This window comes from Apteryx rowi, unplaced genomic scaffold, assembly GCF_003343035.1.
Source record: "Apteryx rowi isolate R43461 unplaced genomic scaffold, aptRow1 scaffold_794, whole genome shotgun sequence".
NCBI classification, from domain to species: domain Eukaryota; kingdom Metazoa; phylum Chordata; class Aves; order Apterygiformes; family Apterygidae; genus Apteryx; species Apteryx rowi.
The window spans coordinates 88,238-115,770 of NW_020451087.1; the positions used below are offsets into that span (position 1 = coordinate 88,238).

At 38.9% G+C, this 27,533-nt stretch overlaps 1 protein-coding gene across 1 annotated transcript in view; it reads left to right on the plus strand.

Moving 5' to 3' along the window:
- LOC112977041 (cyclin-dependent kinase 19) overlaps positions 1-26,796 on the plus strand; it is a 103,991-nt gene extending 77,195 nt beyond the window's left edge. Inside the window, exons 6-12 of the mRNA XM_026088901.1 lie at positions 7,165-7,308; positions 7,562-7,631; positions 8,867-8,939; positions 12,951-13,048; positions 14,600-14,678; positions 18,743-19,009; positions 22,496-26,796. Coding sequence (XP_025944686.1) covers positions 7,165-7,308; positions 7,562-7,631; positions 8,867-8,939; positions 12,951-13,048; positions 14,600-14,678; positions 18,743-19,009; positions 22,496-22,627 — 863 coding nt within the window. The 3' untranslated portion in view covers positions 22,628-26,796. The remainder of the gene's footprint in view (positions 1-7,164; positions 7,309-7,561; positions 7,632-8,866; positions 8,940-12,950; positions 13,049-14,599; positions 14,679-18,742; positions 19,010-22,495) is intronic.
- The last annotated feature ends 737 nt before the right edge of the window (positions 26,797-27,533 follow it).

Here is a 27,533-nt window from a genome sequence, read left to right on the forward strand (position 1 = left end):
CAAGAAACGGCTGCATATCTTAATTCTTTTGTGGTTATAGGAGGAAGTGATAACAACTTCTATATTTGACATGCCTAATGCGTTGCAATATGAAAGATTCTTGTGACCTTTGCAATGAGAAGCTTTCATACCTCCTTTACTTACAATAGTTGTTTGATATTTGGTAGGGGGAAGTAGCCCTCAGGCTACAAAGCTGCTTTTCCTGTCACCCGTTAGATTTCTTGTGCTTTTGATGAGATGTCACTTAAAGACCATTTTTTCTTTTACTGTTGTTTCACTGAAAAACTTTGGCAGCCTGCCTACATAACTCTTGGCCCCTTTGGGGTCTAAGCACTGTTGTTGCCAGAACAGAAGTAGGAGTACGCGCTCTGCTACATCTTGGAGGTACTGTAGGTGGCATAAAAATGATAGCCCTCTGCCTTCCCTGACTTATCTGAAGGCTTAAGGGTAGGGAGAAAACAAGGCTATAACCCACATTCCTCACCAGAGCTCAGTGCTTGTCCCAGTGGCCTAATTCCCTGCCCTGAAGCGACATCACCTAAGGCTGGAGCTCCCCTCCTTCTGTGGAAGCAGAAATGAGGAAAGAGAAGAAGGAGATGGGCCAGCTTTCGTGCAACCATTCCTCTGTTCTTTCTCTCAAGGATTTTAGCCTGCTCCACTGCTAGCCAGTGTAGTTAATCTGTAGCTTAAGCAGTAGTAGTCTTGGAGATGTCACCAAAGACTGAAGAGTTGAAGAAGTGGTGATGAAAATGTGGTGTATAGGATTTTTTTCCTGGGAAAAATTTGGAGAGACAGGCACTGCAAATCCTTACAAAAGCGGCATATTTAAAGAATGCTACTTTTTTACAAAGGCAAATATTGGAAACTTAGAAAATGCCAGATCTACTAATGTCCCTAAAACTTTAAATCTTGTGCTTTATGGTACAATTGTTAATAAGATCACGTTTTCCCACCTGACGTTTCCTGTAGTACATAGGCTGCACAAAGAAAATACCAAGTGGTGTATACAACCATAAACCAGGAATTTCCAAGTTTTTGGATGTGAAGTTCTGTAAATTAAATATTTAAGTCCTTTAATGTGGATTTGTGGTTTATGATTATATTTTTGCTGCATGAGAGGACATATTAGGGCCATCTGATTCTACTGTCACTCCACATATTAAGTCATTTATTTTAGACACCTGTGTCATCAAGCTTACCACAGTAATTTAAATGTAGCACTGCAAGGTAGATAATGTGTCTAATGCACAGCAGCAGTGTGAAATCATATGATCCCAAGATGTTCATTTAATGTAAATATACTAAGGAGTATAAATTTAAGTGGGAGAATAAATATTTTGACAACCTAAAATAATTCTGCTTAACGAGAACGAAGAAATACTGGCCTGCTAAAGCGCTGTAGAAATTCGCAGTTGATTTTGATGAACTCAGAATTTCATTCAAGACGTTCCAAAAGTTTTAAGATGGAGTAACTGAAATTCATGAAATTCTTAGGACAATTGTGAGAAAAGGGCAGCTTACTTTAAAAGGCTAGAATGGAAGCATATGGTAAAAAAAAAAAAAAAAAAAAAAGGGTGTGTGTGATGAGTATAAGGATAGGAGCTTTTATGGCTAATTTTAATTGAAATAGTTTTGCCTTTGAAAGTTTTGAATTATCTTGGCTCTCTACATCATGACCCAGGAGGTATGCATTCTTGAAATGAAGTGCTGCACCTAAATACGCGTTTGGCTGACTGAGATCATCCCTTCAGGTTTCTGGGAGGTATTCGGTGTCTGCAGAACATTTATTCTTTGTGTTTTTACAGTAGAAACTCCTGTTCTTCAGTCAAGTTCTGTTGAGATCCTGTTAAAGCTCAGTGAATATTTGCTAACTTATCAATGAGTAATATCAAATTTCTGATCTTTAGCCTCTTGAGATCATTTTTTGCTTCCCCATGAAAAGCCTGTCACATGTAAATGTTTGACCTGTTATCAGTTTTGCATGAAAGGTGTCAAATTTAAAAGGCTGGTAAGTACTCTGTCACCCACCTCTGTTTTGTTGACTAAAGTATTTTTTTAATGAAACATATAAAAATTGAGACCTTAACTTACAAAAAGGAAGACTCTTTTTTGGGTGGTAATGACATGTATATTCTGTTTACCTTATCAGACAAGAGAAACAAGAAACTCCCTATTTAAAGGTGTATTATTTCTTTTTAATCTAATTTCTAGGTATTTAAAACCTGCAAAAATTAATAAACTCTTTTTTGTAGTGTTTCTATGCTCCCAGGTCACTGTGTATCAAGATAAGTTTAGAGTATGCTGCTGTGTTCAGCATAAGAAATGCAAGATTTTTCTTATGAAGGGGTTGTAGCTTTTCATTAGACCAATTGGTACTTATTTGAGAGAAATAGATGCACTTTGCATGCACAACCCTCTTCTAGGTTTCCTGTTTCTTGGAGCATATATTGTCCTTGATCTGATTTGAAAGTTTAGGTGAATCTTTTGTGGACATTGTGGCTCTTCCAGTCCTGGATTGCCTGGCTTGGCTCAGGGCCTCGCTAACTAGCTTGTGGTTACTCGGGTCATCGCTTTTGCCCTTGGTGGAGGTAGGGAAGCTGTACTCTGGTGTCCCTCTGTTACTAGGCTGTTCACTTTCTTTATCAGTGTTTTGACTACTTCTAGACTCTAGACTTTGTACTCAAAAGAAAAAAATCCAGGTTGGTTGAGATACTGGTGCTACTAAACTAAGCCTCGCTAACAGTCAGTTGCCAATAAATAAATGTGTTTTCCAAAATTAATCCTGAATTCTTAATTTCTTTTCTTGAACAGAATTTTATTAAAGAGCTGTTTAAGATTAACGACTTGTTTTTGTATTTCTTTCCTTGGATCTAGTTAACAAATATAAWGTATTTCATCTTTGTCTCTGTTCTGTCTTCAGTGAAACATTGTAGTTAATATGCATGGGGAAAGATGTTTCCTTTTGAGAATCAAGGCTGTTGTCTCAATAAATTGTCTTATTGTCTTAATAGTCTTAAAGAATGTTTCCAAAATGTTGGCACAAATGCAGAAATGAGATTGTGCTGTCATAGAAAGGAAGGAATACATGAGCGTTTGCCTACTTAATCAGCCCTATCATTAGAACACCTACCTTGGCATCCTTTTGTACTCGCTCCTGGGCTTTGGCACTGGAGTAGAGCGGGTCATGCAGGATCTTCTCAGATTGAGTAGCTGACCTACAAAGCTATTAGCGTCACAGGTTTCAAAACTGGGACGTGGGCAGCTGTACAAACATCCTGGTGATCGGGACACCTGGGCGTCTGTAGGAGGAATCTGTTTATCAGCAGCAAGGGGCCATCTTTAAAAGGCTGGTATTTTTTCCCTTTACGAAGTCATTATGTTATACCTGAGAAAAATTGTTACAGTGGAAGGATATTGCACTGGTGAAGAGCTGTGAGGGGGACCTGAGCAAGCTGTTCACTGGAGAATCTAGGGAAAGGACTTTGCTGCGAAGGCCTTCCCTACCACCCCTCGTTCAGAGAAAATGAATTTACTTCCAGAACCAGAGAGCAAAATTGGCTTGTGTTTAGGTTAAGTGTAAACCGGGGGAAAGTGGGCAGTCTGGAGGTATTGGAGGGCAAAGTGTTTGAAATATTGGGGATCATGTTAGCATTTGAATTTATGAATACCTATGCAGTCAAGTCTCTGGACCTTCAGAAGTTTGTGCCCTACGCAAGAATCTTTTTATTGACGCTTCTGTGAAGCACGTCCTGTATGCTTATCCTACTGTGCTGTTTCCCTGATGAAGAACAACTTTTACCATGGATCATTTTGCAAACTTCATGATAGTGGAGGAAAGGATGGAAGACAGAACCATCCTTATAGGAATGGTTGTGTCACTCTAGTATATTTATTAGGTTCCTTCYGGTACATCAGATCAGAAAACGTTTTGTCTTCAGCACAACCTTATGGGATGTATGTGGCCCAGTTTTCAGTGGTTCTGGGACATACAAGTTAAAATGGATGCTGTCTCTGGTTTAGCTTTGGCTCAGGAACAGATGGAAAATTTTGCCTCTTTTTTTAAATACATTTTAGTCTTATTTATAATAAAACTGTTATACRGTTTTGGTTATAAGTATTATAAGAAGCTCCCATTGCATTAAAGGTAGATATGCACTAGATGAATAACATGTACTGTATTTGAAAAATACTGTTTGCATGTTTTAAGCCTTGCTTTGTAAATGCCCACTTATAAGGGACAATACTTATTTGGAATAGACTCTTTGATTCTAACAGGATATAATCATCATTAATCTTTTTTATGGCCCATATTCTGAAAACATTTGAAATGAGGTTGCATAGGGAATTACTAATTGTCACATTTTTTCCATAGTCAGATCTTAAATTCGTATTTGTTTGACTAATATGAACAATGTAAGGAATAAATGCTTATTAGGGATGCTTATATTGATGAAGTTACGTTTTACAGAATTTAACAAGTTATTCCTGCTAGAAAAATGCTACACATTTGTAAATAATTACTGTAAATTATAAATACTACAAAAAAATGGGATAGACAAACTTGACAGAAAATCATTAACAGTGAGAATGGTTTCAATATGTATCAAGGATGTGTTTAAGATCAAGTTACACAAAAGTTAGATTCATGAAGAAAAGGCCCTGACCTGTTTGAACTGCAGTTTTCCAGCTGTTTAATCTTCATGTATGGAAATTAAAGCTTCAGGCTTTCTATAGTAAGTATTTTGGGGTAGTTTACATTAATTCTTTGAAGCTGAAGGATATGTAGGAAGAAACCTAAAGGATTGAACCCCAGCACTGTGAATTACTCGAGAACATAATGACTGATTAGTGTTAAAGTATTGTCATGTTTGACTTGTCCAGAAATGCAGTCCAGAAGTATATCAGACACAAACTTGAAGTTATCAGTGCTTATTCAGATGTAACTTTCAGTTGCAATAATGTCTGTCTTTTTGAATTCTCAAAGGGTTTTAAATGTGCTGTCTGTATTAATCATAGAGCCAGGAAATGGGAATTCATCGCCCCAGTGGTCCTTCTCTCGCACCATTCAGCTCATGAAGCATCAGAGGTTCAAAGTTTGCAGTGTCACATCAGGAAGATTTTCCAATTCAACTTTACTGTCAACAAGATTACTACATTTTTTTTTCTTCAGATGGAAAAGATCAGTCAGGACACAGCAGTAATGAACAGAAGAACGTGCAGTGGCCCAGCCGTTCTCTCACTGTGTCATAGGCAGTAAGTGCTGCTGAAGGCCMTGGTAACGGGGGGCTACAACCCCCTTGGCCTCTAGATAAACCATGCCCCAGAAGATTTTCCATTTGATATGAAAATTAATGAATAAGTAGTTTTAAATGAAGATGCTGTTCTTCAAGTAATAGATAATTTCTATACTATAGTAGATAATTTGTGGCTACTACCCACGTAGGAACTGTGATTAATACGCTGCCTTAGCTGCTTGAGCAGATAAAATCTCTAGAGCTAAAGATCTTGTTTTCATACAGATAACACTAATGAGAAAATCAAAGCAAGATAAAAACTTGGGAAAGTGATGTAATTCATATAGCAAGTTATACCCTGTTGAAATTGTAAAGTCTGATGAGATGTTATCAGACTTTCCTCTAAAGGAGGTTGGGGGAAAGGCTTATAAATCGGGACACCCCTAAAAAACCCAAACCCTATATCTGTAACATATTGAAAATGGAATAGACCTGATTTGACAAAGAGAGGGCCTGTATGATGGCTCTTTTTTCGTCTCCACCTTTTGTGATTCCAGAGGAGAAGCAGTGCTTTTTTTTCTTTTTTCAGTAGACTACGTGTCTCCTAGGCAGCGTGGCACAGACAGCACCAGTGAGAGGTGGTGGGTTTTTGAGTCTTTTAGATAAGTTGCATACAGATAATAAAAGCAAGTGGTCTTTTTTTTTTTTTTTTTTTTTTTTTGTGGTGGTGATGTTCTGTTCAGTTTGAATCTAATAAACCAAACTCCGAGTTAGTTAGTTCTCTATCTATGTTAGTTAGTACCTCTGTCTGTTATCTTTAAAATAAGGGTAAACTGCTTTCTGTGTATATACTATTAAATTTGATGAAGTTCAAAAGGTCTCCCAGGGTCATCTAGTCTATCCTCAGCTATCAGACAAGGCTTCTACGTTCTTGTATTCAGTAATCTATGTTCATTATTTGTCTCATCTTGACACCTTTTTCCGGAATTATATTCTAGACATATTGTATTTGTCAATGTAACAGATCTTTTTTTTTTTTTTCTGCCAGTAACCTTTTCCTCACTGACAAATTCATACTTTTGTTTTAAGATACATAATGAAGCATTAGGGTCTTACAGAACACTAGGATTGATGGTAATAGTAGTAGGTAGAATGATTACATGTAATCTAGAAATTTCTTTTACAGTAAATGAAACTATTGTTCTTGTATATGATATATTTAGTTTTGAAAAGCATATTAATGAAAAGTTTATGAAATGGAGGTTGCTATTTCCTAACATTAAAACAGCAGTATATCACACTGTTGTTTTGTGCATGTGTGCAAGCTGTAGATGAGACGGGTCTAGTATTGTTCCAGTGGGAGTTAGTTGTCAAGTATGATTTTTTTTTTTTCTCCTTAATTTGGTAATCARTCTCTACTCTCAATTAAAATTAGGATCCTGTTTCTCCATTTTGCACTATTTGTCTAGACATACGAGTCATTAGTCTCTTCCTTGTTAGTATGTATTTGCTTATCAATTTTCTATTTGGAATTGTTCTAAAGTACGTGATAGAATTTTTATTTGAATATATCCTTTGAGGGGATTAATGTTCTGGTTTTTATAGTCAGGTGAATGCCCTTTAGGCTGTGTTGTCAGCAAAAACTGTGTGGGTTTCTGCCATAACTGTGAATAAATTAAATGCTGGACTGCCAGTGTACAACTTGAAACAGAATTTGGAAACTGTGATTTTGCTTGTAAAATCTGGAGATAGAGTTTTTTCCCTTTTTTATTTATTATGTTAATGCATTTTTTTTTTAAATACTGTACGTAATTGTACTTTGAGACTTGTCTTACAGTAGTTATATAGATTGTTCAGGAATTGTACAGAAACAAAAATCAAAGTGATGAAATACAGTGAATTCGCATGAATGATCCTCCTTCTCTCCTAGATATTTGGGCAATTGGCTGTATATTTGCTGAACTATTGACTTCGGAACCTATATTTCACTGTCGTCAGGAGGACATCAAAACAAGTAATCCTTTTCATCATGATCAGCTAGATCGCATTTTCAGTGTAATGGGATTCCCTGCAGGTAATTTATTTTCATTAAAGGGTCAGACATAATGCTACTGAGCTGAATTTTGTTCTAAAAGAAATGCCTAGTTGTTTGTACAGGTACATAGAAGCTGTCAGTGTGATGGATTTGGAAGTGCTGACAATTATGGAACAATAATACCAACAAACATAAAAAGTCAAACAACTCCTGTAGCTGTTTCTTCTCATGTGTTACTTGACCTATCCTTTAAGTATTTTAAATGCTTCTCCTTTTTTTTTCCCCCACAAAGATAAAGATTGGGAAGACATAAGAAAGATGCCAGAATATCCAACTCTTCAAAAAGATTTTAGAAGAACAACGTAAGTGGATGATAACAAAAGTTCAGTGAATGTAGCACATATGAAGAAATTAGCTCCTACTGTCTTTGAACTCTTTTTTATTTTTTCATTTTATTTTATTTTTTATTTTGGAGCATTTGGGTTCTAAGACTGTGACAGCTCTCCTGTTTCAAATTAGGTGTTTTGCTTGAAGGGTGTTCTTTCCCCTAGGTGCTTAAAAGCATCAGCTGGATGGCCTTCTGGAAGGAATCATTATAAGTACCATTTAATCTATGGCAGGCAAAATTGAATGGGGTTGCTTAAACCACTTATATTAGCTGTTCAAGATAACTTCATTCATTTTGTGTCGGAAGGATTAGGGAAGTACTTCCTTGGTCCCTTTGACCAGCAGAGATCTGAGCCAATAATGTGGTGGTCATAAGTTGCTGTGGAAGGTAATGTGCACAACAGGTAGTGATGTAAAGTCCATCTGGGATCTGAGAATTTCCTGCTTTTAGTGTTGCCAAGTGCTTTGATTAAATTAGTCAGGTGATGTTGATAGATCAGAAGGCATAAGGAGCAACACAGATTATGTTTTAAGGCAGAGGAATGGGATTTGGGAGTTTTGGTTTCTGTGTCTGGCTCTCTCATGGATTCATTAAGCTGACTTTAAACAAGCTATGAAGCTTCTCTGTGCCTGAAGTTTCTTTCTCTTTAAAATAGCTGTAGTTAACCTCTGGATTTATAGATTAAAGGCAAGGCATAGTACAGGTCGTACATATTTTGGGTGTTTTCAAGCTCAGGAGCTATAAGGACTGTGCGGTTTGCTGCAGGTGGGAGTGGGGAGATAGAGTGGTGAACTAATTTCTCTGCCAGATTGCAAGTGGAAGAAACAGTAGCTTAGTTGTTGCACTGTTAAGAGCTGCTCTGCGCTTTCTGTGGTAGAGTTGCTTTAGGAAAGTAGCACATAAACTTCTTCAGCTTGAGTTTCTCTGTCATACGCCAATGTCAACAGCTTATCCATACACTATAAAAGTTGCATGTTCCGTTGAAACAATCTATACACAGTTGATATGACTGCTAGTACTGCTACTACTACTAGTGAAAGACATGCTTGGAATGTGAACTGCTAGATATGTCTGACATGATTTCTGATAGCAGTTCTTTTCATGTTTTACTTATTAAAGGCTGGTAAGCATTTTTGTGATCACTTGGTACAGTTCTGTATTTTGATGCTGCTTTGTTTCTGAAATGTCTTTTTTAACAATATTTTTCAGATATGCCAACAGTAGCCTCATAAAATACATGGAGAAACACAAAGTCAAGCCTGACAGCAAAGTTTTTCTTTTGGTAGGTACAATTTGAAAATCATTGTGACGATAGAAGTGAAATGTGTTTCTGACAGTAGTAATATCTGTGCCTATTCCTCTATTTTATTCTAATGAACACTGGTATAAAAGAAATCTGTTTATCACTAACTAGCCATTTTTGAGATGTTTACTCTTTGTATACGTTCATGTTGAGGGTGCGCTTAAACTGCTGCTACTCAAGATCTGAAGCATTTACCTAACTAAATCTGCAGGGCATTTGTGTACCCAGCCTTACTCCTAGACTTGCTGTACAAATAAAATAGTATTATGTATCCCCTGGTTCTGCTTGGCTTCAGAATCCCAAGAGCTGGAGAGTTCTGTGGGGAAAAAAGGGAAGAAAGGATAATAGATGTGCATGTGGGCAAAACATCTTCAAGAAATTTAATTATTTCCTGTAGTAAACTTTGGTTTTGTTTTTTTCTTCCCTCTGATGATAGTCTACCTCTACTCTGTGTATTTGTACTCTGTATTTGTTGTTACCTAGTTGAGTCATCCACTGTAGCTGACTGCAGGTTGCTTTGCCTATTACAGCATCATTTCTGGATACGTCTGTGATGACTTAGTCCTTTCTAAAGTTATGAATGAAGTTCGAAGTGACTTTGCTAATGCTGTGAATAGGGAGTCACTGTAATGAGGTTTTTAGTGCGTCTTGAGTTCTGGTAGTCTGTTTTCATCATTAGAGATAGATTCAGCTTGGCAGTCTCCTTGAAAATTTTGTTCTTTGGCTTATTAGTATCTTCTGGATAATGACAAAAATAGCTGTAGAAACAGAATAGGTTGGTCCTAAGTGGGTGGGATGATGGGACTTGCTGATATCCAGCATATGAAGGGAAGCATTCATGTGAGAAATGTGAAACTTTATTAAAATAATTAAAATTTCATAAACCTACTTTACTGGGCAGAAATTGGAATGATCTGGAGGAAGACACTAACTGAAAAGACCACAATTGTAAGATATGTCATTAGTTAACACCTGAATTTCCCCTCCTTTCGCCTAAAGGTGAAAGGCACTAGAAAGCCTGCTTTTGTGGTAAGGTAAAGAAGCAAATGATGGGGAAGTAGTGAACTAAAGTTAATGCAGGGTACGCCCTTGACTGAACAAATAGATAGGTGTCTCCCTATAAATTCCACTGTGTAATCATGAGGATGGGAACTGAGATTTTCAAAGGTCTAAGGGCTCTGTCTGAACATCATGAGGAAGACCTAGTTTGCTTAGCCAGGTAGATTTTCTTAGTCAATTTTTTTGCACTGTTAATAATCAGGGATGAATAGGAATGATTTGGTGATAGACCACAGAGATGGAGATTGCTCAGTCTCCCATATATCAGTCTCCCAGAGCTCTGTGAAAGAACATGCAGGAACACAGACAACTTTCTAGGTAGGTCATTGCTGCACTGAGGAGGTCCAGGCACCAGGATTGCCACAGCCGTGGTACTGCAAAGAGGATCAGTACCTGCCTTATCTTAAGACAGACCCTCAAAAACATCAGAACTTGAAGGAAAGGTGTACATTGCTCTCCCATTTCAAGAAATTAGAATTGCACCTGCCTAGGAGGCTGGGAGTACACTGATTCTGAAGCAGACTTCCTGAAACTCCTTGTTCATATCTGAGGCAGTTAGGTTGTTTTTTGAGGTAACCTCTGTCTTGTAAGATGACCTCTGAGGATATCTACTTTGTAATCTTTGTTGATTGAGATTTTGTGATAGAGAATAGGTGAGTACAGTACCAAGTAGGATAGCACGCGACTCTTGACAAAGAGGAGGCTATCATGGCACTCTGCCGACTGATGCAGAACGTTAATGTCTACGTGAAAGCCAGAAAGTATTTCCATCCAGGAAGAGAGGCATCTGCTCTTGCTGCCCTGGAATAGTTACAAACATTGTATTTATAGCCACCATGTCAGGCCAGTAGAGCCTGACAGTCAGTAATCTTGAATTGGAGAGCTGCTGAGAAGTATGAGAGTCTGTTGATAGAGTCCAGTCTCACAGGCTTTCTACATTGTAATAGCAACTGTTACCCTGAAAGCAAATTGTGTCCAGATTTTTTGTTGTTGTTGTTCACTTTCCTGGAAGCAGCAGAAGCTACAGAACACCAGACTGTCGAAGAAAGTTGGCCCCCAGTAGCATCCCTGATAGGCAGAACATCTCACTTAGAGTGATATTGTATGTGGCATCACCTGGAATGAGCAAACTTATTATATTCTTTGGGGTGGAGAGCGATTATTAAGAGAATGAGAAGCTCATTAAGAGGTCCATTAAGAGGTCTTCAGATCTTCTGCAGTGGTGGAATAGCCTTGTCTTTGAATGACACAGAAAACAGATTATATTTGGAGATTCCCTGTGATGAAGGTGGTATTGGGCAAAAACTTGGAGGAGGTTTCTCTTGAGTAGTACAGCAGCAACCAGTTCTGAGGAAGGAGTGTGGTAGTGCAGAGCTGATGCCCTGTATTCCTCCTCTTCTGCCCATGACCACATGCAGTACCGAAGAGCAGGAGTGGCCATATAGGAACATGAGCACTTGTCCCTGCAGTCACTGTGGAAGAATTAGGGAGGAGTATGTTGAATCACCTGTAATGGTGCCTTTGTCCCATTAAATTTACTGTTATCTTTAAAACTGCATAGGGCTATGCAGTATCTGACACTACAAAACASAATAAATAAAGTGTGCCATGCAAACTCTCTGGGTGTGTATGATGCAGGACAAGTGTGGGCATCTTGAGGTACACTTCTGAATAAGTGGCAGGAATCAATTGAAGAGCTGGTTGCAAGTGGTCTGATAGGTGGAGAACCAGCCCAGAGGACTTTTTCTTGTCTGGCCAGTCTGTTGGTGTCCACAGCTYGTAAAGTAAAGGGAACAAGGAGAGATGGACGGGAAGTGGTGAAAGTATAGAGAATTTGATGAGACCCGATCTAGAAGTAGGGTTAATTGCAGCTGTTGAGAGATGAAGTGCAGGGAATGATCTCTTCTTCAGGAGGATGAGTGCTTTCTGCTGCTGTTTACTATACTGGCTATCTGAAGTATAGAAATGTTTACCAGAACCTTGATTTATTAAAACAAAACCCAAACATACTTATGCCAAAAACCCGTTCTTTTGCTGGATATCCAGGGAAATTTTGTTTGAGGTCTGGAAGATAGGAGTTTGAGCTAAGATGTCCTCTGCAGAAGGAATTTTATTTTCACTGTTGACTTGAATTAGACAAGAGTATTGTGTGAGGGCATGATACTGTACAATGTAATCTGAGCACCAAAGTTTGTATAGCAAGTTTATCAGAATGTGATTTAAAAAAAAAAAGGATGAGAAACAGCCTGTTATCACTATAATTCCTATTTTGTACTACTGACATATTATCATCTTTTTAAGTCTGGTGCAGTCAACAGCCTTCCAGCTAACAAATTCATTATTGCTTTCCTTCTAGCAAGGAAAAAAGGTTACTAGGAAGGTTCTGCTTCTCCTCTTTCTCATGTCAATACCAATTAGAGTGTGATTTTGACCTGTGTGAGTGGCAGAGTGCACTGACTCTGAAATGTTGCCAGTGGGAGAGATGAAGATTTATTGTTTTCATCTCTAATGCAATATGGGGAGTCCTGCTCATATTCAGAGCGTTCTCCTCTGATGCTCTTTTCTTGTTATGTCAGCAGTAGGGAGCAGTATAAAAGCTATAAAAGCGCTACAACAAAACACCATTATTTAGAAGTGATGCTTTATGAACCTTAATAGCTGAATTTAGCACCATTGTAGCACAGAGATTCAGCCCTAACAATTAATACTGCCAGATACTTAACAGTATTTCTTATGTGAGAAGTACTTCATAGTCTTAGTGCTTTGATGAATGTGCGTTCTGTCTCTTTACTGAGCACGAAATGCTAACTTATGCTTATCTGGGCAAGCCACAGATGATTTAACAGTCCATGATCTGAGATGTACAAGTCATAAGTTTGAAAAATGATAATTTGGTAAGCTTTTTGCTATTTCTAATGTTACACTTTGCAGCTTCAGAAACTTCTTACTATGGACCCTACGAAGAGAATTACCTCAGAGCAGGCTTTGCAGGACCCCTACTTTCAAGAGGATCCTCTGCCTACATCAGAGTATGTATTCCCTCTACTGTGCTCTTCAGGAATATCTTCTGTCTGCTAAATGCTTATCTCTGATAGTGAGGCGACAGCTGAAAAATTGAGATAGCTACCTGTAGCCGTAGTTCAGGCACGCTCAGTAGAAACTATTAGTGCGGCTTTGAAGTGTCTGTAGCTACTGGTGCTGGAGCTGAGTGGTCAGAGACAATATACCAGTGTCAGTAGTACTGTAGTTCTGAACCTGTTATCAGATGAAGTGACCATACTATTGCAGTGTTCAGAGTATAACTCTGGGCCTGTTCTGCTCTGCTTGCACAGCCTCGCACAGCCCTGCTCTCCACTGCCCAGTTTCATGGTGCTTGTCCCTAGGACTAGGACGCTTCTCTGACCTACAGCACATTCCCATGCCCTCTTCTGAGGGGACATATCACAACAAGGAGAGAAAAGAGAAGGATCATTGTCTCCCTGAAATCCCACAGGTCCCCTTGTTCAGAAGCTTGAGAATACAGATTTTACATATCTACCTGTATATTTTACTGTCGTGAAAGATTCTAGTGGTATAGTCAAGTGTTACTGGCAGACTTTCCTCTTCCGGTTTCTCTTCCCAGCTTGTAGAATTGCAGTGGGTTAGGGCACAGGAGCTGGATGCAGGGAGACTTCCTCTTTTGCTTTCACTGCTTCCTCTGCCAGCAGGCCACACAGAAGGAGGGAACACATTCACCAGAGTGCAGAAGGATGAGTCTGGTTGAGTCTAGGAAGCTTTTTTTAATTGAACAAGCCAAAACACTACTCAGCGCCTAGGTTAGGCACTTTAAAAATCATACTGTGTTGGTTGTACTGTAAATGACATCTGAGATTTCTGCCAATGTCCAGAATTGCTGAAGTTGATAGTGGTCGAATATCCACCAGTGATTTTCTATCTAGTATTTATCTGATACTATCCTATGTAGTGCTGTAGCTCCCCCTGGATTACAGGATAACATTATGATAAAGTATCTGCCGTAAACATCAAGGGATGTTCCAAATCCTATTAGCTAACTCAGTTTAAAAGCTATCTTTTTTTCTCTAAACAAGACTGAGAGAGTCAGGTCTTGTTACTAATTGATAGTAACTCTGTAGCTGTGATTGACAAATACATTTAAAGCCCACTGTAAGTCAGAGGGGCTCATAAGACATGAATTTTCTTTGGCTCAAGCCCTTTATTCAGTGAGCCATGCATGCTATAGCTAGATGTTGTGGAACTTCTGGCTGCTAAGACATTGTATTTATTCATTTTGCCATCTGAATCAACAAGTGGTCTTTCTGGCATTCAGGCATTCAGCCATGCTATGATTTCTAAATGATGGCATCTTGCCAGCACAGAAAAGATCTGACATTATGGTCAGCATCTAGTTGCTTGTATCTGCTGCTATCTTGGGTGTTTACAGTGCCATTCACTTATGGAAACAGGACTCACCAAATACCAGAAATTAAATTGTGTTGTATTTCAGATGTTTTTAATAGAACATTAAGCAACTGTATTTCATATACATATTTGCTGAGTGTTTACTGTTTGCTGTATTTCAGTGTATTTGCTGGCTGCCAGATTCCATATCCTAAACGAGAATTCCTCAATGAAGATGAACCTGAAGAGAAAGGAGATAAGGTATAATAAGCATATTTTTTTTTCTTTCAAGTATGCARCAAGGAAAGTCATGGTGCTCCCAAATGAAAACTGATAAAATGTGAATGGTTAACCAAAAATATGTTTTTCCAGGCAAGGCTGTCTCAAAACGGTCTCACAGCAAGATTAAAAGTATCACATGACTTTGGGGTGTATCAGTCTGTGTCGCCAGCACAGTTAGTCCCGACCTATGGGGAATGAGCTGGATGTGTTGTTCTGTCAGCAATAGCCTGCTTTCAGCTGCCATCATTCCAAGAGGACCTAAGGGGGACCTGGCCTCTGCCTCCTCCTGCATCGGATGATGAAAATGCATCATGATCACATGAAAAGAATGGTATTTCCATTGTATGATTGGCATACATCCAACCATTTGGAGGGAAGGGAGATGGTTGTCAAGGTCTCAAAAAAATAGTGGTAGCCTGCTTCTGACACTACATCAGAACATTTCATCCATCTACATGCAGTTTCCTGATTGTGTTTTAAGGGCCCTCAAACAAAGGAGTAATAAGGAACATGAGCTGTTCTGATAGTGGCAATCTACTCTGAATACCCTCTTTCCCATGGCCCCTCAGACGTGGGCAAGAACTTGTCTACGTTCATAGTAAATTTTGGTGTATTTGGGACATACTTGATTTGCTTTGTGTGCATAGCTCAGCTGTGCTACACAACCACAGTGAATGTCCCATCATGGTGTGAAGGCTGGATAGTACTGCTCTAGTGCATAAGACAGCTTGTTATTTTTGCTTAAAAGTGTACAGTGAGGCACCAATAGTAATGTATAGCTAGAAAAAGATGAAGAAAGCGGCCTTAATTTGTAATTAGCTGAGGGCTACATGAGAAGGACTGTTAATTAGCTGAGGGCTACATGAGAGAGACTGTTTTGGGGGACCCTTTTGACTCTGCGTATCTTCTGGTTCAGATACTCTGTGTAAGGTGATAACCTAGCTGTGTTTAAAAGTATGCCTTAATACATTTCAGACAGTAAAATTTATTTTCTGGACAGATATTGTAGATTCTTTTGTACTGAGGACAAATGGTAATGTCAAGTGGGATTTTTTTTTTGTCCAGATAGTTTTTCAAAAAGAGGAAACTGAAAAACCTAAGCAAAAATACAACGAAAGTCATGATACTGCTTTGATTGTAATTTAGATACTAGCTTTGCTCTAACTCTCACAGCTTTAAAAACAAGAACAAGCCTTATGAATTAAAATGACTCYGGCTTTTGTTAAGTTAGTGTATTTAAAAGTAAATATCTTTTTTTTTTCATGGGACCTTTGGAGGAAAAAAACAATAGAATGTTTATGTTCAAAACAGCCATTGTGTAAATGGTCTTTGAGATTGTTGGGGACAGTCACGTATTTATGCACACTGTAAATTAACTAAATGGTCTGAAAAAAGTTTTATTTAAGTCACGCATTACTCATTGAATCTGTTCTCACAGTGCAGAATATATGAAGGCAAAGCGTGTTCTAAAAATTGGACCTGTGCCATGTTTTGTTTCTTTATGCTGGTGTTCCAAGTGAAAGGATTTTTTTTTAATAGTGTTACTTTCTGATTTGTTTTAAAACCATAAATATCTGTTTAGCTCTTGGAAACCTACAGGGGTTCTCTGTGTTTATTTGTGTGGAACTTGCATCTTCTTTGAACAACCTTTCACATGAACAAGTTCAGAATGTTTAATCATCAGTCAGGAAAGCTAAATGCATGCTCATAAAGCAAAATGAAAAGATTCTTTTCTCATTACAAGTCTGTTAAGTAGGTTCTGTTAGATTCATTTCTGCTAGATAGGACTGAATTTTCATTCTAGTAACTTGGGCTTCGCTGAGAGGTGACGTGTGGTAATACGTTGCTAGCTAAACTTCAGACAAGTTTATTTAATTTAGGAACCACCATGAACTAGGCTGACTAGAGCACGTTTTTGCTGGCATAAGCTGTTTCCTGCACTAAGATGGTTTCCCAGTACAGCTGGGTCCCAACAAGAATCTAACACAGAGTAGATCTTGGTCTCTACCAAGGCCATAAGAGTAGTAGCTGCACAGAAGAGCAATCTTGGCCTAGTCAGGTAAATTTTGTGGTAATGTCCAGAGTTAGAAAACAGAGGACCTATGACAAACTGTTGTTCTTAATTATGTTAGTTCCTGCCATGTTTGTTTGCATGTAACAAAATTGCTATTTTTCAGCTCTCACAGTATCAACACCCTCTCTTGCATCCAAACACACCTAAGAAAATAGAAATCTCGGAATTCTAGCACAAATATGGGCTTAGTTACTGGAGCTTGTTTGTATAAGTGAAGCTCAAAACATTATTAAAAAAGATAAATTGCTTCTTAAAAGAAGGTGAACTTTAATTTTAAAAGTTAATCAAGCTAGTTTGTCAAAATCTCCCTGGAAATAGAATCTGACTGGGATGGGATTTGAGGACTACAGGCAGGAGGATATAATAGTGGTTTTGCTAAACATTAGATGGAAATACAAGCCACCCCTAAGTCCTTGAAGATGCAATGTTTCTTTGTGATCTTAAATGAATATGTCATTGCAAATTTCATCTGAATGTGTCTTGGGAAACTGTTGTGATGAACAGCATCACAGAAGATTTTCATGTCATTTATCTGAGGTATCTAAATGGCTTTTGATTATTGGGGGTGTCAAGAAATTTCTGCTAGTGGCAATGGGTTGCTGTGCTTTCCGAGAAATTAATAATGTGAGATTTTTATAAAAGTCTGTCATACCAAAGCTTTGATAATTACATAAGCAGATGTGCTAGGAAAAAAAGGCTGTGCTGAAATGTTCCATACCCCCATATGGTATTTTAGGGGTTTTATTAAGTGCAGGGCTTTTTAACTCAAGCCATGAATATTTGTAGGGTTTTTTCATGATGAGCAAGTTACATATCTCACATTTGGAGTGAAATTGCTTTCCTTTGCAATTCTCTTATTTGCTTCAGTGCTCTGTTGGAGGAGCCCTGCCTAGTGCTTGAAAGCAGACAAATGGATGGTATTTCCTGTTAAGTGTCTCACCAAGGAGGTCATGGTTGCACTCTGCTGGTTTTCCAACCTTTCCTCAAGTCTCCTAACCRTCCTTCCAGTCTGTAACCGTCTAGAGCCAGAACAGTACAATGTCTTTTGCTCTTGTGTTCCCTTTCTTAACTTTTTTCTCCCTTTTGTGGCACCTTTCTCTTTGTCTCTCTTGCTGCTAGGCCCCAGTGTCATCTCAGTTGTCTGACTTCTCTTCCATAACTACTCTTTTCTTTCCCTTGCCAGATTCTTCCTTCAGCTGTTTCCTCCTCCTTTTTCCTTCARCTACTTATCTCTGAGCAATTTTCATTTTTCTGTTATTTCAGTTAGATTTTCTGACCCCATACCTAGCACACCATGCTTGACTGTATTCCCAGTATACCTCTTTACAAGGTGCTGAAAGCACAAGAGAGTAAAAAAGTAATGAAAGCTGTTCTGGTTCTGACACCAAATTTCCTTGTAACCTGGAAGAAATTATATAATTTCTCTGGTCTCACTTTGCTTACCTTTCTGATGTTAATGCTGGCAACCTCCTCAGATTATTGTAATGTGTCATTTGTGAAAGTTTGAAAAGTGGCTTTAATTCTGAGTGAACAATGCCACTGAAGCACTTAGAATGATTTACTCTGGTTCACGACGTCTGCTGCTGAGCACTAGAGAAATTTTGGGTTTTTTGATTCAGTTCATTAGGTGATCACTGACTTATAAATAGTTCCTTCCATCCTCCTCTTGATATTCAGGCCTGAGTGCTTGGCTAGCTGTCAAAGTCCCTGGACACCCGTTCCAGTTCTAGTCTTGCTTGCTTTATTAAAAACCAAAACCACCGCAGCAAAACCAAAAATGAACCTCAAGTGATTAAACTTCTGATTAGGAAGCCTGTCCTTCCCCGATCAGCGCAGGGCTACCCCAGGCAGTACACAGCAACACAGAGGGGCTGCATTTCACCCTTCATGCAGCCCTGCTGTGATTCTTCCCGGTGCTGGTGGGTCACGAAGCGGTGGCGTGACGATGCCTTGTTGCCCTCTCTCCTAGAACCAGCAGCAGCAGAATCAGCATCAGCCGCAAGCAGCCCCACAGCAGCAGGCGCAGGCAGCGCCGCAGCAGGCACAAGCACAGCAGCAGAACAGCACCCAGACCAATGGCACGGCCGGCGGCGCCGGCGCGGGAGGAGGGGGCGCTGGCACGGGACTCCAGCACAGCCAGGACTCCAGCCTCAACCAGGTGCCTCCAACCAAGAAACCACGCATAGGGCCTTCAGGCACTAACTCGGGTGGGCCTGTCATGCCTTCAGATTATCAGGTACCCTCTTGAATTTTTACTGCTTTTGATACGGAAGGGCCGAAGTGTCACTTTCCCCCTTCCCCACCTCAAGAACAGATCATCTTTTAATGACTTTTTCTTGTAAGCTGAGCAGGCATGCTCTGATATATTAGATTAAAAATGTGGGTTTAAATCCTATTACAGCAGTAAAAAAGTTTTATTCTGTAGTCAGTAATTTTCAATAGAGTACCAGTACAAGTCTCATCAGCTATGCCCTGTGAAGTGTTGAGGACTGTCCCACTCCAGTAAAGCACTTAACCATGTGCTTAGCTTTATGTTTGAGAATAATCTTACTGAAGTCAGTAGAACCATTGCATGCGCCTAGATGCTGTGTTAGATCAAGTTCAGAATACACAGCTCTTGGCAAGATTAAGTCCTATGTGAGAAGCAGGAGCCAAGCTAGTACCAGGCTCTTTCATTAGATTTTTAACTTACTCTAGCTCATCYCATCACATGTGTGGAGCAGTTCTATAGCTTATTCTAATTTCTTGCTAACTTTACTTTTAATCTTAAAGAAAAACTGCATTTTAGCACGGGAATGATATACTGGTGCATCAGTATGATTCATGCTGAAGTGGGGCACAAACAGACATTATTTCTGATATGACCTGAGTTGAATAGATTTCATGTTTTCCAGTATGGTAGTATTCGAATTCGTAAGTAAATGCAGTATCACTGAATTATTTTTGAGTTTGCATACCTTACTAGAATTATTATTTCTCTCCACTGAAAAATGGACTTAGACTACATATACAAAGCATTGGATGAACCAGACTTGCTATAAATGTAGAAGAGGAGAAAGGTAGATATTATAAGATGATAAGGATTCTATCTGCTACTGTGTTCTGAGAGGGTCCAACCTTGGAAAATGGTCTGTTCAGGCTGCTTTTAACTTAAAATAAGTAGCTTTAAAAAAAAAAAAAAAACGGCTCTGGATTTGCTTTGACTTAGCCCTCCAGACCTCCTCCACAGACAATTGATTTCTCAGTGCCAGACATTTTTCTCCCATTTCTGTTTTAATTACAAATGCTCATGAAGACATTGAGGGCAACTTAAGGGTAAAGACAACTAGGTTTCTTTTTTGAAAAGTTCCAGACAGGCTTGAGGTCTGGACAGATCCCTGCAGCTGTCTGACTACGTAGTATTTATGGCTGGCCTGTTTTGGTCTATATTTTGGGGACTGGTGTGCTGTGTTTGATGATATCCGTTATAGAATGCTTATAAAGCTCTCTGAATTGTTGGCAAGTTTCCCCTTTACAAGTTGTYAGCAGTCTGAATCTCTTCTTTTGAGATAATTAGATTCTTTTTTATCCCCTATGACTCCTTCCTTCTAGACTACTTCTTTGATGCCTGTGCTGTTAATGATCTATATGTTCCCTTTACGTCACTTGCTAAATTGTATGGTCTGATTATCCATTTTTACACTTGTATTTGGCTATCTGCCCTTTAATTCTAGCTGGCTGTCTTCTATTCCAGAAAGGAATGTCTACAATTTGTCCATGTCTGACCTTGTTAAAACAAATTCTCCTCTGTGGAACTAAAATAAGCGTGGACAAGTTAAAATGTTCTTGTAGTCTTATGGCATTAATTTAATCCATTATTTCTTATTCAGAAGTAGGAAGAAGAATCCCTTTGCTTTGGGGTTGATTTAGCCTGTAATTTAAAATCTCTGTTGCAAATATTTTGTAGCTCACCAGCACCAGTCTTTGTTGCTTCTACAAATGACAGTGCAGTTCCTTAATTTTACTAGGCACTCCTTATGTGGTCTTGTTTTTTTGCTTAGCACTGTAAGCTGATGCTTTTCATCCAGAACTAGTTCCTACCTAATAGGTCATAATTCTTTCCTGTCAAAAGTTGCAAAAACTTTAAGAATTTTGAGACAAATTCCAGGTTTCAGGCATTCTCTGAATCATCCAACCACACATGCCAAGCATAATCTGGTTATTAACAGCATGCTTGCCACTGAGAGACGTCTCTTCCAAAGCCAACGTCCTGAGCTATTCTCTCCCAAACTGACCCTTGCACCCAAGTGAAGTCACTCCATGCAACCTATGGGGTGTGTTGATATTATACAGAGGTACAGTGGGCCACAAGGCTGGACTGTTAAGCTATAAATCTATGTAAACTACGCATAAAGGGCAGAAGTGTTTTACACTGCCTGCACTTGAGGTTCTTACTCTTCATCATCCAACTGGAAAGCTGTCAGGATGCTTTCACAGCCCTCCTAGTTGGGATACAGTCATTAGATGAGATCGCTGACTTGGGTATCGCCTTCACTGAACAGCATCTTGGTCTGTGGACAATGCTGTACTCTCACAGACCCACTTTCTCCACAGGGTTTCCATTGAGGAATCACASTTTTTCACAGGCTTTCTGTAACTCATAATTTTGATATTTGATCAGAATATAGGTTCTTAACACTTTTTGTGGAGGACTGTTGTTGGCCACAGTCCTGCTGATGACTCTTGGGCATAGCTGGGTAGAACCATCACCTAGACAGTGAACAGGACTCCTTACTGAATGAGTATCTGCCCCTGCACTTAACTTGGCTGAAAACAAAGTGCTTGCTGGCTGTGAATAGTATGTTTCTTGGGAACTTTCTTTCCTTGTGGATTGGAGTGGGGTTTGCCCTGCTAGAGAGCCTCCTGTACACTGATCAGTGCTGTTCATGCAAACACTGATTTGTAATGTATAAAACATTTAGAGAAGAACTAATGACGCACCTTGTTATTAACGCATGATAGGGAGTGGATATGGTAATAAACATGCAATTTAAGCAGGCTGGAGGTGGCAAGTGATCCTTGAATTTGGCTTGCTGAGATTGGGATCCACTGAGATAACATCTCAAACAGTGGAAAAAAGAACATTCAGGGAAATGAATGTTAGGGTGTTGCACGTACACATGCCCACCTTTAAGCAGGTACCTTGCTTCTAGTAGATAAAGCAGCAGGTTGAAAGACTTGCCTAAGATTATATTATTTTAATTTACCAGATGTTTTCTCAAGTTGGGTAAGTCATATGGTTGTCTTTTTCTCAGCAATAGAATACATTGTTTCTCTGTAACTTTTAGTTTTACCCATCTTGAAAGGGTGTGTGTCTCTAACAGTTGTTCGTCGTTGCATTAATTTAACAGTGCTGTGCAATAATGGTAGACTGAAGTTTCAGAAACAGTTGAAATGCAGAAAGGAATCTGATCTCTCTTTTATGTTGTATATTTTTCCTTCAAAAAGTTGATGTGTACGTGCTGTACTTTTAGTTGTCTGCCAGTCACCTAGCACATTTTGTGTGCTGTGTTAGTATTGCAGATTGATTACTTGTTCTGTGGGATCTTAAACAGTAACACTGTTCAGTTAGTTTCTCCAACAGTTAAATTTTAATGAGCTTTGGAGAGATTAAAAGTTTCCCGAGCTGCATAGTCCTAACAGGCTGTTTTTCCTTCCCTAACCCCCTTCTCTTTTTCTCCAGCACTCCAGCTCACGCCTGAGTTACCAAAGCAACATTCAGGGATCTTCTCAGTCCCAGAGTACAATGGGCTATTCCACATCATCTCAGCAGAGCTCTCAGTACCATCAATCTCATCAGTCCCACAGGTACTGAGAGGCCTGACAGACTGCACTCACAAAGGAATGGACTAAAAGCCAGAAGACTCCAGCAATATGAAGTTCATAATGACGAGAAGAACCAAAAATACAAACTATGATGCAGGATTCAAATTCATCATTGCAAAAGGAAAACTTTACTTACTGAAGACTTTTTTTCTTCCTCTCCTTGTTCCCCACCCCAACTCTGTCCCTTTATTGCCATAAAGGAGATTCTTGTGAAGTTTTCCTTCCTCCCTGCCCTTGCATGTGTTTCATTGTGGTTACTCTAATGAACCCTTCTGATCTGAACCCAGCACTTAACTTCTTTAACCTTTGGAATTTTGAAGGATTCCTGGTGCACCTTCCTTATGCTGTAGTGATTGCCATAAATCTGTCTTTTCAAATCTCTTTGATGGGATTTTAAAGTTTTAAAATCTTGAACTCCCAGGCTTTCAAGCTTGTATATAGTTAGTTTTATACTAGGCAAACCAGTTTAGCTATACAGGTATATTGCACCTTTTTAAAGCACTATATTATTTTCACAGGATATTACTGTTTTGCTCATGGATGTCAAGAACAGCAAATTTTACTGTTCCAGAGTATTTTACTATTCTGTTTTTATTAGTCTAGTTTTCAGGCGAGGTCTTAAAAATAAAAAAGAAAAGAAAAAAAGAAAAGGAAAAAAAAAGTAAAAAGAAAAAAAAGAAAAAAAAGCAACCCAAGTCTCTGCAGTTACAAATACGCTTCATGCTACTGGACTGAACACCAAACAAAAGATTGCTGATATTTCTTAACTCATTCACATTGAATTCTTGAAATCACAGTGATCATGCTCTGACTAGTTTTAACTTAAGCGTTATTTTAAATGAAACCATGACAGTCACATCAAAAGGAAATGCTTTCAGGATCCGTTGGAACAGAAGAATGGAATGTCTTCCCAGGCTGGACACCAAAATAGTCAGGAAAATGTATTTACTGCCCTCAAGTCTCAGTAGGAGTGTGGATGATAGGCTTGTTTTTCTGTTAAACAACTGATTAATGTATATGAGTCACTTTCCTAAATACAAAGCTGATAGAAATACTAAGATTTACAAAAGCAAATACACTTAATCATTTTATGTTAGAATGAATAATTAAGAAAAATTACTGTGTAGTTTGAAAAGCATGTTGAAAATTTGTTCCCTTTTCATGTTTATAATGCATATTCTATTTCCCTCACATTGCTGTGATTAACCCAGATTAGTTACACCAGATGCGCTTGATTGCACTGAAATGTTTCTTTTTCCCTAGAGCAAACATGTTTTGATTGTGCCTAAAGACTGTAAGTGGATGGGTAGCTGGCAGAAAATCCCCAGTAAATAAGCAGGGTTCAGAAGCATAATCAGAGGATCATTGTCCAACTTCTGCAACCACAGTTATTCGGAGAGACACAACATGTAATTTGGGGCAGCTTCATTTTTCTTCAGCCTTTAGGAAAAAGGCTGATTCTTGTTGCCGAAAACCTGGAAAAAACATTAATGCATTTAGAAAGCTACTAGCAGTGTAACATCAGCAGGCTTCTAAAATTGCCTGTCCAGAGAAAAGGTGAAGTGAGAAAGAAGGGTTTATATGTAAACAGTAAATGTGCCAGGCATTTATGCTGCCAAGTGTTCTCTTCTGTCCAGTGTCCGTGCAAGAAATTATATATACCAGTACACATTCACACTGAAATTATGATCAGACCTAGCAAGATTAGCAGATCTGTTTGCTCTGAGGAGAATGCTTTTTATCACAGCTAGACAAGAGAAATAAATACATTTCTACTGGGTTTGATCTCCCCAACACCTTTAGTGCCCCCGCCCTCCTCAAAAATGTGGTGTTTTCATGCCTTTTGTGAGCAGTTGGTTTGGTTTGGCCATGTTCGCCATCATGTGGTTTCGACAAGACCCAGCTTCTCTGGAGAAGTGGCTAAAACCTGCTTTTGTCGTCAAGTGGGTGAGAAGGTGGTGAAAATGAAAAGAAGCAATTTGAAGGAAAAAAGTCACAAATTATGTCTGTGGCAAAATAATCTCCCAAAGGATACTTTTCATGTGCAGTCCTTGAAATGCTACATATTGTATGTACCCTGGTAGCCTGTTTGAAGGAACAGTTTTTAATTGTTTCTTTATTTTATTTCAGTGAATCTGGGGTTACGTTCTTTCCATAGGTGGAATTTCCCACCTCTTGCTAATGTTAGGACAAAGCACCTTTCAGCTAACAGAGACTTGGCCAATGCCATAAAATACCATTTTTTTTATATTCTTGTGATTTGACTTTCGCTTTTCTGGAAATTAACCTTTGGCAGAGTGATTTTTGTTCCCTCCTGTGCTTTTCACCCTTCCCCTCTCTCAAAATCCTCTCGTCTTTTCCTTTATAATTATCTAACATTTGTCCTCCCCGTACGGGAGCCTGTAGCTGATCATCAAAATTCAGATAATGGCAGGAGGTGATGGGGAGACACGTTACTGTATGATCAAGCTGGGCTCTTGTGCCAACAAGGCAAAATAATCCCCGGTGGAGATTAATCTGTGTATACAGTGTGAAATTTCACAGTGTTGTAAGGTGCTTTAATTCAGTGAGCTTCCAGCTTCTAGAGCGACTGCCAGGACCTTTGTCTAAGCTGAAGTGATATTTCTGTGTTTGTGAGACCCAACAGACGTCCCACGCTCCAGCCCTCTCTAGGTTGTGTGCACACGTGCGAAGCCGAGCTGACTTCTCCATGGCCTTCAAGCTAACAGCTGGAAGGAGAGTAGATAAAAGCAAAAGTGACTGTGGTAAAACATACGCTGCTGCGCACTCTTCTAGTTGCTTTCTGTCTTCTGGTTGTGAAATTTGCCTTTTCTTGGAAGCTTTATTTGTGTTTTCAGGGCGGATGGCAGTCCTAGTGAAAGAAGCCTTGCTTTTCAGGGGTAACTTCATGACGTAAAAACGCTCTGTTCTAAGCGAATTGTGTAGTGTGTCGTGGGAAGCCAGGACCACATCATTTTTATATTATTTTTGCCTGTGCAGTTTTGTTAGTGTTCATAGCTTTGTCTTTGCCCTTGATAGCCTCACCAAAGTGTTTCACGCTGGTACCGAGAGAGGCAAGTGCCACTGCCAGAGTTGTTTTCTCCTTCCCGTTGGCGCAATGGGAGAGTGGGCCATGAAATACAGCTTTTCTTATTTAACTCGGGGGAAACAGATGAGCGGGGAATGGGATTAGCAGCCTAGTCCGCATTGGTGAAGTTTATGTAGCACAAACTGCACAATGAAGGAAAAGTCTAGGGGAAGCCGCAAGTCCTGCACTGTATCTGTGACACTGTATCTGAGGGAGGGGGGGAAGCACATTYGTAGAGGGAGGAGTGGAGGGATGCTAGAAGGGTTCAAATATGTGTAATATTTTATATAAACATAATAAGCTTAGTTCCCCTTCATAATCTTCAGGAATGGTACTTTAACACCATTAAGCAAAGAACTGTTTTAGGAGTAAATAAATGTATTGTACATAAGGCCATACGTAATCTTCTAAAAATGTCGCTGGACAGGAGCGATGTGTATTACTATATGAAAAAAAGTCCTTAATGCACTGTTATCTCCTAAATATTTAGTAGTAAATTAATACTATTTAATTTTTTTAAAAATTTGTCTTGTGTAGACACTAAAAAGTATTACACAAAATGTGGACAGAACATGTCCTTTTTAACAGCAATTTAAAGAACTTTTTATATATGTAAGGTAGTATACTTTTCAAATTGTTCTAGCTGTATTTTCCCATGTTTACTATTTGTGGAAGTGTGCCTGTCTCTATTCAGTTATTTTTTTTCTAATAATTTCATGCACGCATCTTTCATTTTTGTAGTTTTCATTAGAAATTGTTGTGTATGCGCCTCATGCTGCCACAAAACTTTGCCGCTTTGGATCTGTGGTGGCCACATTCAGCAATGCCCATGCCAATGGGGTAGTAAGACCACAAAACAAAATATTTGTTTCTCATTCTAGAGTTAAGAGTTTACTGCTTTTAAGTTGTCCTGATGTCACTCTTGAAATGACTGTTAARACTAAACTATGAGTTCATTGCATTTATTTTATATTCTTGGTTGTAATGAAATGGACTTGACTTTGCTTCAGTGTGAATTTTTTTAATAAAATAATATACATTTGTAATAATAATAAAAAGTTCAAATCAAATAAGTGTGCTGAAAAGTTTTTGTAAACATTGGCTTCGGGCTACAAAGAGGGAGAATATAGCCCACAAAATTACTGTTGTAATTATATTCAGGATGTTTATGATATCATACACCACACAAAACAAAACTTGCAAAACCTCAGAGTTGAAATTACAGCTTTTAAAATGCCCACGAGGATATTCATGGTCGTGTGTCTATCAAAATAGAAAGAAGCTTTATGGAAAACAAAATAGCTGGAATGGTTCTCTTAGGTTTTGTCCTCTGTTTAAAAGTATTCTAGCAAGTCACACTGATGCCACTTGTTGAGATTCATTATTACTAGCATGTCAATCCTATAGACTTGTCTTCTGAAAAAAGTTGTTCTACCGTGTTCTTCTTCCCACTGAGCCTTGGAGAATTTCAGGTATTCCAGGTGACAACATGGAGAGCRTGAGCTAGAATGTGGTGACATTTTTCAGCATGAATTTGTATGTACTTTGCTAATCTCTGTATTTCAATCCCATCCAATCCTTGTTTCACAGATGGATAATCATTTCTTCTAAAAAAAACACACCTGTTTTCTCCATAACAGTTACATGGATAAGAATGGTTGGGATTTAGTTGCACTATCAAGACTTCAGTTTATGAYGTACCTTTTGCATAAAGGTAACAATAGTATTATCCTTGTGCAAAAGTCTAACCCTGGCAGAGGAATTCTGAATGATTGGTACTTCACGTGTCCAAGGATTGTCTTTCTGG